The 12993-nt window shown below is 56.0% G+C and overlaps 1 protein-coding gene across 1 annotated transcript; it reads right to left on the bottom strand.

The window, feature by feature from the left end:
• Window positions 1-2254: 2254 nt before the first annotated feature.
• HCRTR1 (hypocretin receptor 1) lies at window positions 2255-11720 on the bottom strand. The gene is made up of 9 exons (XM_025389409.1): window positions 11539-11720; window positions 10607-10667; window positions 10034-10374; window positions 9705-9883; window positions 8329-8572; window positions 7824-7939; window positions 5683-5909; window positions 4324-4445; window positions 2255-2656 (listed from the first exon to the last, which is right to left on the bottom strand). Exons 3-9 carry the CDS (start codon window positions 10230-10232, stop codon window positions 2466-2468), a joined length of 1278 nt encoding a protein of 425 aa, XP_025245194.1. The 5' UTR covers window positions 10233-10374; window positions 10607-10667; window positions 11539-11720; the 3' UTR covers window positions 2255-2465.
• Between the last annotated feature and the right edge of the window lie 1273 nt (window positions 11721-12993).

Raw genomic sequence — 12993 nt, 5'->3', positions numbered from 1 at the left:
CCCAGTCTACACCGAGTGTCTATAATGAGCTGACCACATTTCAATCAAAAGCCAAAGACACCAGACATTCTAGTTTGCCAGGGGGCTTTATTCTGGGTAATGGTGATTATCTTTTGGCTTTTTGAGAGAGCTCTGAGGCCCTGTGCAGGGCTCTCCTCCCTGCAGTGGGTAGTTGGAAGTAACTATGACTGTTTTGCAGGTCAGTGAGGCCCAGCAGTGTGTCGGGCTTAGCCAGGTCAGCTGCATTCTCCTCTGGGCTGCTGTAGTGCTAGAATCCCAGCATTAGATGGAATCCGGTTCCCAGAGGCCAGCCCCTATCCAGAGCTATAATTCCCTTCATAGGCCCCATGTGAGTCTGGCCTCTGCTTCGCCAAAGGCGAAGAACCCAGTGCCTTTCCAGGCAGCCCATTTCCTCCATGACTGGCAGAACATCTTCCTGGTGTGGATTCTAAATCCTGCCATCTTGAAGACACCACCATTGGCTGTGGTTTTCTCTGTGGGCCACTCAGGACATACATCACCCTTTCTGCATGCCAACCCTCTACATAGTGGAGCCTGCCCTATATACCACATTTTCCCCAAGTCCTCCCTTCCCTAGGCCAGATAGCCCCGGGCTCTTGAGCAGTCCCTCGCTGAGCATCTCTCCCCTCGGCATCCTGTTCACCTCCCCTGAATTTTCTTCAGTTTATCTGAGTCCCCCAGAGTGGAGGGCTGAGGCCCCCCATGGTGCTGGGTTCAGCCAGCAGAGCGTGGAGTAGAACTGCAGCCATTAGGAGCAGCGCCTGTTGTTTCTTTGTTCCCACTGAACCAAGTGTCTGCTGAAACCCAATGGTGCCAATTGTAGTCTCTCACCTTTGTGCTCAGCTGAGGCTGAGGAGCCCAAGACCTGGATTGATCTTATGAGCATGGTTGGTTGGTTCTGAGCTTGGGGGCCAGCTGTCACACCTCATCCTGCACACTCACCTCCAAGCCTGCCTACGCACTGTGCCAACCGCTTTGGATCCTATGGCCCAGTGGGAGTGTGGAATGGGCAGGAGAACCCATCATGGCAGCAGCTGGAGCTCTGCGCCATCCACAGAGAGCTGGGCTGGTAAGTCGTGTGGAGAGCAGGTGGCATACTTAGGCCACACATTCCACCTGCTCTGGGTAAAGCGGGGTGCCTAGGATGAGCAGTGCTTCAACACTCCTGGGCCGGGCCCCTGGCAGCACCAAGGCTCTGCCCACCTTCTTGACGGTTGAGGTCAGAGGGAGCCCACAGCTCCATTAATCAAGTTAAGCAGACCTGGTGGTGTGCATAGCAGAGCTGGCCCCTGCCAGATGTCCTTGTTCCTCTCAGCAGAGTAGCACTTCAGACTGCGCTCCACGTCCTGCTCTGGCAACAAGGCTCAGAGCCTTTGGCAGCCTTAAAATCATCTCGGTGGCAGACGGAGCATGTCTGGCCAAGTCTGTGGCTTTCTCTTTCTATCCTGTGAGTTCATAGAAAATAGACGCAAGCCTTGGTTTCCAAGATGAGGATAACAGTAAATCAGCCCATTAACCCGCTATCTGCCCACCCGGCCCCCCTTACCTTCCCCAGGCCATTGGGCCTGTGAGCAGACAGTTGTGTCGAGGGGCGAGGTTCTGGCGTCACAGGATTGGCACCGCATGAGGAGGCAGCACCACGTGTGCCGAGGCCTGGCTGAGTCCATCTTGGATCCCGTGTGGTGGGGGTGGGAGGTCAGCAGATAAGAGCATTCTAGTGCCTTCTTGTCTTCCCTCCCCCTAGCTTCCCCACCTTCTTCTGCTCCTAACCTCAGCAGCACAGATTTCGTGCAATGACAAGGAAAGGGAACATTCAGTGCCAGGCTTTAATTACAGTTGCTTCAGGCTGCTGGCCTCTGTGCCAAGTGGCCATGGAGAGTGTTTTATCACACCACAAAGCCAACAAGGTCAGGTCTGTGGTGTGTGCCCTTGGCACCTGGTTAGGGTGGGGCTGCGCTTGTGGCCCACTGGAGAAAGGCTGGGCCCAGATTAGTTCACACAGGCATCAGAAGAGCTGGCCAAGCGCAGCCCTGGGCTTCAGGGAGCCACGGAACCAGATGGAAATGCCTGTTGGGACCTTTAGGGCAGACTCTAGGGAAGGCCGGTAATTGGGTAGGGAAGCGGTCTTTAGGAGGATGGCCAAGCTCTGGAAGGATGATGGGGACAGATTATACTGTGGGGTATGGCCAAGTGAGAGAAGTTCAACAATAATCGTGTCCACAACACTTCACAGTTTACAGGGAGCTTTCCACTTGCTTCAGCATGCTTAATCCTCACATCAACCCTGCTTAGGGGACACAAGCTCAGAGAGGGCAAGTGACTTATCCAGAGTCACACAGGCAGAAACCCAGGACTGAAGCCCCAGCCTTTTACCACATCCAGCTGTCTTTCCATGAGGGGTAGGGGCAGATCCCCCGAGCTGGAGCCTCCAGGGCAGCCCTCGCTCAGGGCAGCACTGTGGTGACGCTGGTGAGCACCACATGCTCAGAGAGTTTGGAGACGGAGCATCGGCTCTGCAAGGACAAGGACTTGTGGCTGGCAGAGGAGCGGGGACTAGGGGCCTTCAGAGAGCCGCAGGGACCCGGGCCGGGCAGGCAGCAGGAGAAGGCAGCCTTAAACTGCTCCCGGAATTTGCCTTGGTTGGGAGACAAAAGACACAGCCATAAGGAGACAGATGCAGCAGGAAGGGGCCTTGAGCCCAGGGACACCCACGCAGCTCCAGCCAAGCTGCCTGTGAGGAGGCGGGGAGGGAGGGAGGGATAGAGTTGGGAGGGAGAGCCCTGAGGCAACCTCAGCACCGCCAGGGAGAGAGGACAGAGGCCCTGGAGCGGGTTCCCAAGGAGAGACGCAGTTGCCATCTGATTCCTTGACTGCGCTCTGGCTCAGAGGCTGGCTCAAAACGTGGTGTCTGGCTCAGGGGCCTCAGGTCACCTCTGCTCTCCTTGGTGTGTACATGGGGGTCACTATCTGTTGCTAGGCTTGTGCCCTCTCTGCCCTTTAATGATGAAAATGACAGTGGCAGCAGCCCTTTTGCATTTGGCAGTCACGCTGTGCCGGGCGCCTCAGCCTCTGTTCCCCAGAGCATCCCAGCACCCTGAAAGACTGGAGTCCTTTATCCTCACTTCACAGATGAGATGCACATAGGTACAGTGGCTTGCCCAAGGCCACCCAGCCAGAAGCTGAACCCAATTCTAATTCCAAAGCCCTTCTCAAGGGGGAGGAGGGAAGGAGGGACCGCCACACCACCTTGTTCAGCCCAAGTATACCATGGAAACAGATTTTGTCAGGCTGAAGCCCCTTTGATCATGTGTCATTAGCCTGCCAGCCTCTCTGGTACCCAGCACAGGGCCAGGCACACAGTAGGTGCTCAGTAAACATAGGCCAAACAAAGGCATATGTATCAGTAAGTCTGTCTGCCCTCCCCTCCCCACAGAGCTCATCTTCTGTTCTCTTTTCTGAGCTGGAAACCCACAGCCAGCCTTGTTGAGTAATTCTTGAGTCTCAATGAGGGTTATACTATTGACTCCGGATCCCTTCTTTAACCTTTTAATAGTTCCTCAAAGATTATTTCTGTCCAGGCTTGAACAGTCATCTGGACCTGTTCTTTAGAAGTCTAGTCCCAAAGTCAGAGGGCTGGTGAGTCACACTTCTGCTGAGCTCAGCCTCAGGGCCATTACCACCCTGAGACTGGGAGGTAGAGGGAGGGAGTGGGCACTGGGACAGCAGAGAGGAGAGGCCTGGAGTGGGAGTGGGAGCGGCAGGGGAGGAAGACTTCCAGAGGGGACAACCCCTGAGATTCTGGTCGCTCTGCCAGTGTGTCTAGCTGAGAGGGGGAAGCCCTTTCCTGGGCCTGGCCTATCTGCCAGTGACCCTCCTTTAGCCTTGACACCTGGACTGTGCAATCCTTCCTCAGGCAGGGGCTCCAGGGCCCTCCTCTCACAGGTCTGACTCCCTCTGGGGAGGGTGGACTCCTCTGCCTGTGCTGATTGGAGGTCTTGCTGTGCCTGCACCCGTGGTGGGAGTGGGGGGTGAACTGACCTAGCCCCTGCCCTTCCACTCACTCACTGGTCTGCAGAATCTGCACAACTGGATCCTGGGTGCCAGCCACCGTGGGGAGTGTGGCCCGTCTCCCACTCAGGACAGGGCTCCTCGGGGTGGGTCCTCCCAGAGCAGGATCACTGTGCCCACAGCAGATACATCCTCACCCACCGTCCTTTATTTGGGCTCTGGCTTGGGGATGGGGAGACTTGTCATGTGGACTGTTGGCCACCCTCAGTGAGTTTGCATCCCCAGCCTGCTCACCACTGAGGAAGTTGTAGATGATGGGGTTGGCAGCACTGTTGGCGTACACCAGCCAGTGGGAGAAGGTGAAGCAGGCGTAGACAGCTTCGCGGTCACTGGCTTGGCGGAACATCCCGAACACCCTAGGCCCAGGGTAGAGGAGCGTCAGAAGTGGAGTAGCTGTGTGCGCGTGTATTGGGGGAGTGCTGCTCACAGAACCTGAGCTGTAAAGGGCAAGAGTTCCTGCTGCCCACTTCCGTCCACATTTCCTGCCTTCTGTACCTGAGGTCTTGGCCAGGCTTTGGGGTTCTCAAGCATGGAGGGTATCAAGCACCGCGATGGGCATCTCTAGCCTCCTGGCCATTGGATCCCATAGGGCTTCCCATCCACTTTCTCATCCATCCTCACAGCAACATGATGAGTCATAGACATCATCCATTTTTCTATTAGGGAAACTGAGGCTCAGAGAAGTAAAGTGACATGCCGAAGATCACACAACCAGGAGGTGGCCAAGCACAGTCTCAAAGTGAGACTGTCTTCTGTCCGATAGCCTGCATTCTTTCCCCGGCGCCCTATGACCCTCTTTTGCTGTCCCTCCAGACACATGCATGGTTAGCTCTCTCACTTCCTTCAAGTCTCTGCTCAAAGGTCATTTCCTTGGAAAGGCTTTTTTTTTTTTTTTTTTTCTTTTGACAGCTCTGTCACCCAGGCTAGAGTGCAGCGGTGCAATCATGGCTCGCTGCAGCCTCAACCTCCTGGACTCAGGCTATTCTTCCACCTCAGTCTGTGTAGCTAGAACTACAGGCACATGCCACCATGCCCGGCTAATTTTTTGAATTTTAGTAGAGATGAAGTCTCATTATATTGCTCGGGCTGATCTTGAACTCATGGCCTCAAGCGATCCTCCCTCCTTGGCCTCCCAACATGTTGGAATTACAGACGTGAGCCAATGCGCCTGGCCCCCTGCTTTTTTTAAACCATTATATCTAAAGCAAAAGCAAAAACCCACCAACCCTTGTCATTGTCACTCTCTGTCCTATTTTATTTTTCTTCCCAGCAGTTGTCATTTCCTGACATTATAATATACATTGATTTTTCTATTTACTTCCCTTCTCTCCCGCTAGAATGCAGCCTCCATGAAGGCAGGGACTTTGTCTGTCTTGTGCACTTGTTCACTGTATTTCCAACCCCCTAAAATGTGATGATTAAGTGAATAAATTTTCACAATAGCCCTAGGAGACAGAGGCTCAGAGAAGAGAAATGGCCTGCCCAAGGTCACATAGTGGAGAAGGGGTGGAGCCAGGTCTTTCTCCCAAGCAAGGAGAGCTCCTTCCCCAACCTCAAACTTCTCCCCACCCCAACCATACCCCAGGCTCTCACCTCTTAAGGACATTGAGGACACTGATGGGCAGGTAGCAGAGGGCAAAGACCAGCAGCACCACCATCAGCATCTTGGCTGTCTTCCTCCGCGCACGCATCTGCTTCACTTCAGCCAGGAAGGCGCGGGCCCGGGGCTGGGGCTGTCCACTCAGGCCCTGCTCCAGGTCCCCCAGCTGGTCTGAGGGGCGCTTCCAGTTTCGCACCAGTGCTGAGGTGGTGCCGGGAATCTGTCCAGCACACATAGAGACAGCAGCGGTGGGTATAGCACCTTGGGAGGGTGGTTGCCTTTTGTGGGGCCCACTCCAGGCTGGACCCTGGGCAGGGTGGAGATGGGCAAAGGGATAAAACCTTTGCGAGAGGAAGGAATCTGATGTTTATGATAAAGACTAACACTCTGGACTTGAGAGTGAATGATAGACTTTCATTTTCTTTTCTTTTCTTTTTTTTTTTTTTGAGATGGCATTTCACTCTAGTCACCCAGGCTAGAGTGCAATGGTGCGATCTTGGCTCTCTTCAACCTCAGCCTCCCGAGTAGCTGGAGTTACAGGTGTGTGCCACCACACCGGGCTAATTTTTGTATTTTTAGTAGAAACAGGGTTTCACCACATTGGCCAGGCTGGTCTTGAACTCCTGACCTCAGGTGATCCGCCCGCCTCAGCCTCCCAAAGTGCTGGGATTACAGGTGTGAACCACTGTGCCCAGCCTAGACTTTCATTTTCCATTAGCTGTTTGTGAAACCCCCTACAACATGCCTTGTGGAAAGATATTATTGGTCCTTAGGGATAGATGAGGCAACTAAGACTCAAAGAGGTGGGGACCCTTGACAAGGCCCCAGGCCACATCCTCTCAACTGCCCATCCATCCTCCCTAAATCTCCAACACTGTCTTTGAGAGTAGGGGTGGGGGTGAGTTGTGCCTCCTCTGGGTCATACCAGACTGTGAGGAGCTCTGGGCAAGGGGTGGGCAGGTGGGCAGCATGGAATGGCCTGGACCAGTGCCTATAAGCCTGGAGTGGTTCTGGGCTCCTGGAGAAGCCTGTCCTGCCACCGGACACTCGAATCACCCACCACAGAGGGGCATGGGGCTAGAGTTCTGGAAACGTGGGTCTAGAGCTAGCTCAGACATTTGTGAGCTATGTGACCTTGGCCACCTCATTTTCCTTTCTAAGCCTTGCTTTCATGTCTGTCAAATGAGGAGGATCGTGCCTGTGTCCTGCTTGGCTGGGGGTTCTGTGGGAGCAGGTGATGAGTGTTGGTGGACTGCAGGGCTGGCCAGCCAGGAAGGGCCCTGCTGGATTGGGTGTGCCTCCAAGGCAGGACCTGGGTCACAGCCAGTCCGTGTCCCCACCCACTGCCCGGCATGGCCTGGGCGCAAGCCAGTACTTCCTGTGGAATGTAGGTGACGTCCCCAGGTGTGAGAGTCCCTTCCTGAGCCTGGTCATGTTCTGGCCTGCCTTTTCTTACCGCCCAGACACCAGTCCAGGACTCCCACTCACTAGGCCAAGGGCCTCTGAGCACCCCTGCCCCAAAAAAACCTAGGAAACCCACCGAGGGTCAGTCTGTAATGCAGGAAAGAAGACAGGCCCTGGAACCAGAAGGCTCTGCTGCTGTTGAATCTGGCAAGTTGGTTGCCCTTATTTGGCATTTGTGACGTGGGTAACGTTGCTTCTTTTGTTAGAAGTTGTTAAGACACTGGATGCAAAGTGCCTAATTTGGCAAGCAACACGGAGTTGCTATTATTATTGTTGCAGTGGTACTAAACTCAGCAGTGGAAGCTCACGGATCTGGGCTTTAGTTCCTGATCTACTCACTAGCTGAGTGGTTTGGGGGAAGTTACGTTGATCTTCTGGGTCTCGGTTTTCTCATATACTTAATGTGGGTAATATATGGTGGCTAAGAGGATGCAAGACTATCTGGGAGTAGATACTTCAATAAACAGCAGCCACTAATATTAGAAGGATGTGTTACTATTCCATTCCAGGGTAGCCACTGGTGCTTTTGGCCTTGAGTTTGACGTGTCTCTGGGCTTCCCCTCTCTTTGGTTGCAGCCAAGATGGCACGTGCTGATGGCAGAGGACTGTCTACTCAGACCAGTAGCACCCCCACCCCCAGCCCACACAGTGACACCAGAGTGGGCCTCACCTGGCGGCCCCAGAGCTTGCGGAATATCTGGAAATAGGCCATGGCCATGAGGCCCAGTGGGGCCAGGTAGGTGACAATGAAGAAGCAACTGTGGTAGATCTTGGGATATAGGTCATCTGCAGGGGTCAAGAGATACAGAGTCAGGCCCAATCCGCGAGCCCCACCCTGCCCTGGTTAGCAATGCCACCCTGTCCTGACTAGGGTCAACGCAAGGCCTAGGAGCAGCTGGACCCCATACAGCCACCATGACAGACAGAGACCCTGGAGTTGTCCAACTTGGGGTGTCCCTCCTGGAAGGATGTCTGCACTAGAGCAGATATCTGCATGAGGGAGGCACCCACCCTGGGAGTATCCCTGGTAGGAGCCACTCTAGGGTGTCCCCTGGGGAAATACCTGCCCTGGGATTTCCCACTTTGGAAGGGACCCTGCTAGATGCTTGCCCTTGGGGTACGTGCTCCCGAAGTGCCCACCTGAGGGGATGCCTGCTTGAGGCTTCCACCATTACCTGCCCAGCGTTCATCACAGACCGAGAAGAGCCGTGTGCGGTTGGCTAGCTCGGGCAGCACACTGCTGCATTCCATGACTGCAGCCTGGGGCACCATGACAGTCAGCGACACAGCCCAGATGCCCAGGATGGAGCCACGGGCCCGCCGGGCCGTGCTCTTGAACAATAGTGGGTGGCAGATGGCATACCAGCGGTCCAGGGCGATGAAGCTGAGAGTCAGCACTGCCACTGACACGGACACGGCCTGTCCCACGGGGACACAATGTCAGTCATTTTGGGGGCCACCCAGAGATGTGAGAGTAGGTGAGTGAGGAGGCTGACGGCAGGTGCAGGGCAGTGCAAATCCTGACTCCACCACTTACTGGCTGTGTAAATGTGGGCAAGTCACTCACCGTCTCTGAGCCTTGTCTACAGAAATGGGTTTATACCATCTACCTGGCAGGATTCTTGTGCGAATAAGTGAAATCATGTGTAAACAATGTCCAGCTTCAGAGCTGGCACATGGTAGGTGGACCCCTCCGGTGAATAATAACTTGTACCTATGTAACTTACTGTGTGCTGGGCACTGTTCTCTTCATCCTCATGGCAATCCCACAAAGTAAGTGCTCTTGCCCCCCTGTTACAGATGAGGAAACAGGCACAGAATTCCCTCATCCATCTGTCTTTATGCTCAGGGTCACCAGAGTTAACCGGTTGAGTGGGAAGCCTCAAAACTGGGAAATCCAAGAGGCATTTATCTCTGCCATGGAATGCAATCCCTACCCCAGGCTGTTAGGAAAAAACCCTCATTCTGGGAGACGGAGATGAGTCTGGGCCACAGGTGTGTAGGCATTGCCTCTAGGGGTACCCCCTGCCCTCTGGGGTACAGGAAGTGGATCACAGGATACAAACTGAGAGAAGCCTTCTTCCACCCCACTAACCCCATCTGGACATCCTGGTTTCCGCCACTGGGGTCTTTCCTGGCCAGTGCAGGAGGGAGAGGAGAAGGCTGTTTCCATCAGGCTCCTCACGTCTGCCCCTTTGGGATTGGGGAGCAGGCCCAGGGTGTTGTGTATGTGTCACTGTTGGCTGATGCCTCTTTCCTTGACTGTGTGCCTGTGTACCTGGAGGTGACTCTATGTGTCCACACGTGCCTATGTATACGTCTGTGGCTGTGACCAGGAGGGGATCTCTGTGATTGTGTGGGGTTGTGTCTGTGTCCTGGAGTGTCCAATCTGGTGGCTTGCCCTTGCTAGCAGCAGAGGATGACACTTCAGGGGTCACGAGCCACTGACCTGTCTGAAAGGCAAGTCTGAGGGTCACTGAGACCTATGCAAGGCCGTCGTTTTTGTACAGGTGTGACAAGGAGTGGTGAGGGGTGCCTGGGCAGAGCTCACCTGTAGATAGGGGATGACCTTGCAGAGGGCATGGCCGAACAGCCAGGACTCAGTGATGTCCACCAGCAGGCTGACCGGCAGGCAGATGGCAGTTACCAGAACGTCAGCCAGGGACAGGTTGACGATGAAGTAGTTGGTGACCGTCCTCATGTGGTGGTTCCGCCACACGGCCAGGCAGACTGCAGGGTGCAGCGGGGTGAGGTGAAGCTGATGGCAGAGCCACACCCATCCTAGTTCTGCCCAATCAGCGAGCCCCTCCCCACATACACGCCCCCCCCTTCAATCCCCAGGGAAAGCCAGCAGCACTGAAGGGCAAGCACTGGACCTACCCAGCGTGTTGCCCACCAGGGCCACAAGGAACACAGCCACATAGGCTGCGATGAGGACCCACTCGTACTGTTTTGGGTACAGATAATCGCGCCACAGATAGCGGAGAAACTCGTCTTCATAGTCTGGAGGCACAGGGGATGGCTCCCTGCTGCCAGTGGGGACCCCCATCTGGGCCCCTGGGGTGGCTGAGGGCTCCATGAGCTCAGGAGTTGCTGCGGCGGAGGGGCATCCTAGGCTCTGCAGAGGGGGAGGAGGGAACTTGGGCCAGCCCTCAGCCCACTCCCCTCAGGGTGCCTGGAGGCTTGCACCCAGTTCTTTTTGGATCTCAGCCCCAAACTTCCTGAAGGGAGGAAGGAAAGGAGAGAGTGGAGAAAGAGAGAAGGAAGGAAATTAGGGAGTGTGCCAGGTGCTTTGCATATAAGTTCCCTCTTAATTCTCACAGTCATGAAATTGGTGGAAGAAGACAGACCTGAGTTGCATCCCAATTCCACACCAGTTGCCTTGGGTAGCTTACCTGGCCTCTTTCAGCCTTGGCTTCCCCATCTGTCTAATGGGGTGACAGCCCTACTTACCTTACAGGGCCGCGATGAGGAGTAATGAGCTCCGCTGCGTGCCAAGTGCTTCACCAAGAACCTGGTACAAGAAGGTAGTTTAGGGGACGTTTCGGGTTACCATTATTAGGGTACCCTGCTTTGCAGATGAGAGGGAAGCTCAGATTGAGTATCTTGCTCAAGGTCACAAAGCTCCTAAGCCAGGTCTGTTCGAACCCATCAAACACCATAGATTTGAGAGGATAAGCCATCCCGATTGCAAATATTTCTTGAGCCAGTTCACAAGCTTTAACTTTGGGTTGGGAAAACGGGCCAAAGGAGGTGTTAAGAGACCCAAGCCCCACCCGCCATACCTGCCAGACCCTCCGGTGGGCACGCGCGCACACGCACACATACAACACACACACAATGTGGGTGGTGCGCGGAGGCACTGACGACCCCTTGGGAGCAAGGGGAGCGTCCAGGCCCGCTAAGAAGCCCCCTTTGGGTCCCCAGGGCCGCGACGCTCCCCGACGGCCGCCAGGAGGCGCTGTTCCGGCGTGCGGGCCGCTCTCCATTCATAAATCCAGCCAGCCCAGCTCCCCGCCCCTCCCTCCTCCCGCACTCAGCCCCTCCTTCCCCCTGCTGGGCTAAGACGACCCCGGCCGGGTGCCGGAGGGTTGCGGATCCCTGGAGACCCCTGGGGAGGGTGAGGGGACGCCTTCATACCCCACTGAACGCTGGCAGGCCCGCCCCGTCCACGGGACCTTCCTGCACCTCGGGGGCTGCGGGGGACTCCTGGAAGGCACGGGGAGCGAGGGCACTCGGAGCCTGCCTGGAGGAGAGCAGCGCTGGCCGAGGAGCCAGTCTCCCAGCACCCAGGTTACCCCCCGAGACTCTTGGCTCCTCCCATCCCTCGCCGCGGGTCCTTTGGAACCCCCATCCCGGGCCTGGGGGTCCCCCACACCCCGCACCTGTTGGCTCCGGGACCCGGGTGTTCTCGGCTGCTGGTACCCGGACCTGGCATCGGGGACTTCGCCTTCCTACGAGGAAGGCCGACCCTCTGGGGGCCGGGGCTGCGGGAGGGGGACGGGGCAGCCCCCTCCCTAGGCTGCGCTGCCTGGGCTCGCGGGGCTGAGCGCGAGCCCCGGCAACTGCGCGGGCTGTGGTTCGGCGCGGGCTCCGCCGGGCTGCGCGCTGCGGGAAGGGAGGGCCGGCGGGAGGGGCAGGGCGGGGTGGGAGCCCCCAGACGGTCTTGGCTCCGTGTCTTCCAGCCCCGAGACCCGCAGGGCGGAGGGAGACGCTCGTTTCTTCTCGTCTCCCACTTCACGCTTCCATCCCACCTCCATTCATGCGTCCATCCGTTCATTCATTCCATCCTCATTCATTCAACATTTATGCCCCTGGCCACCCCGCATTCTGGGCGCACTTAGTGTGTGCCGGCGGGCCTGGCAGCTTCGGAGGGCCACAGTGCAGAGGTGGAGCCCAGCCGCGCCTCTCCTTGCTGCCTGACATAACTGAGGAGGAGGATGGCACAGGTGGGTCACAGGGATGAGACAGAGAGGACGCCTGCACCGCCTCCAGCCCAGCTCCAGATGCTGCTGGAACAGCTAGCTCCCAACGATGCCAGACAGCCCTTCTCTCCCATCTCCCAATCCCCCATCCTATCTGCCCCCAATTCTTCTTTTTGTTATACCTACTGTTGCCCCCAAAAAACAAGGACACTGATGGGGACAGAAGTGGGGGTTCGTTAATTCCACAAATAACGATTTATTAAGCTGTGTGCCAGGCAATGAGTTATAATAATACAGCTACCATTTGTATAATGCACATGATGCCTGATCTCATTTAATCTTCATATTAGCCTGGTGAGGTGGTCGTTATTGTCCCCATTTTAGAGATGAGGACACTGGACCCACATGGGGCAATGACTTGCCCAAGGTCGCACAGCAGAGGCAGAGCGGGGCTTCAAGCCTCTGCCCCTCTCAGGCCTATGAGCCTCTCTCACCAGACAGAGGCTCCCTCACCTGCTGGCTCCCTCCCTCCCTCTGGCTGCTGGGGGAGGCAGGGGTACACCCAGGCAATTAACCTGTGGTGTGAGGAGAGTGTGAGGGCCCTGGGAACTGTGGGGCACGGGAGGACAGACCGACTCAGCCAGGGCATGAGAACAGGCTTCCTGGAGCAGGGGCATCTCCATGGAGACCTGAAGAATAAGAAGGTAGCCCTGCAAGGGGGATCGTGGTATTTGAGGAAGGTATTCAAGGTCAGGAAACAGCAGGTGCAAAGGTTTGAAGGTTGGGGATTCTGGAAATCACAGGTAGGTGAAGGGTGACTGCCTGAGCATCATGCAGTCACCTTGGCCATCCCTTACCTCAGGATAGGACCTTCCTAACACGTCACCCTCTGAAACTCACACTCTTTCCCTCCTG

This window comes from Theropithecus gelada, chromosome 1 (assembly GCF_003255815.1).
Source record: "Theropithecus gelada isolate Dixy chromosome 1, Tgel_1.0, whole genome shotgun sequence".
Lineage (NCBI taxonomy): Eukaryota > Metazoa > Chordata > Mammalia > Primates > Cercopithecidae > Theropithecus > Theropithecus gelada.
Note: the sequence above shows the minus strand (reverse complement) of the source record. Positions and strands in the feature narration are given on the sequence as shown.

Coding starts and splice junctions, on each gene's coding strand:
- HCRTR1 (XM_025389409.1), bottom strand. CDS start 10,232: ATGGAGCCCTCAGCCACCCCAGGGGCCCAGATGGGGGTCCCCACTGGC. Junction 9,884..10,033: donor CCTGGTGGGCAACACGCTGG/GTAGGTCCAGTG, acceptor TGCACCCTGCAG/TCTGCCTGGCCGTGTGGCGG. Junction 8,573..9,704: donor AGGTCATCCCCTATCTACAG/GTGAGCTCTGCC, acceptor CCCGTGGGACAG/GCCGTGTCCGTGTCAGTGGC.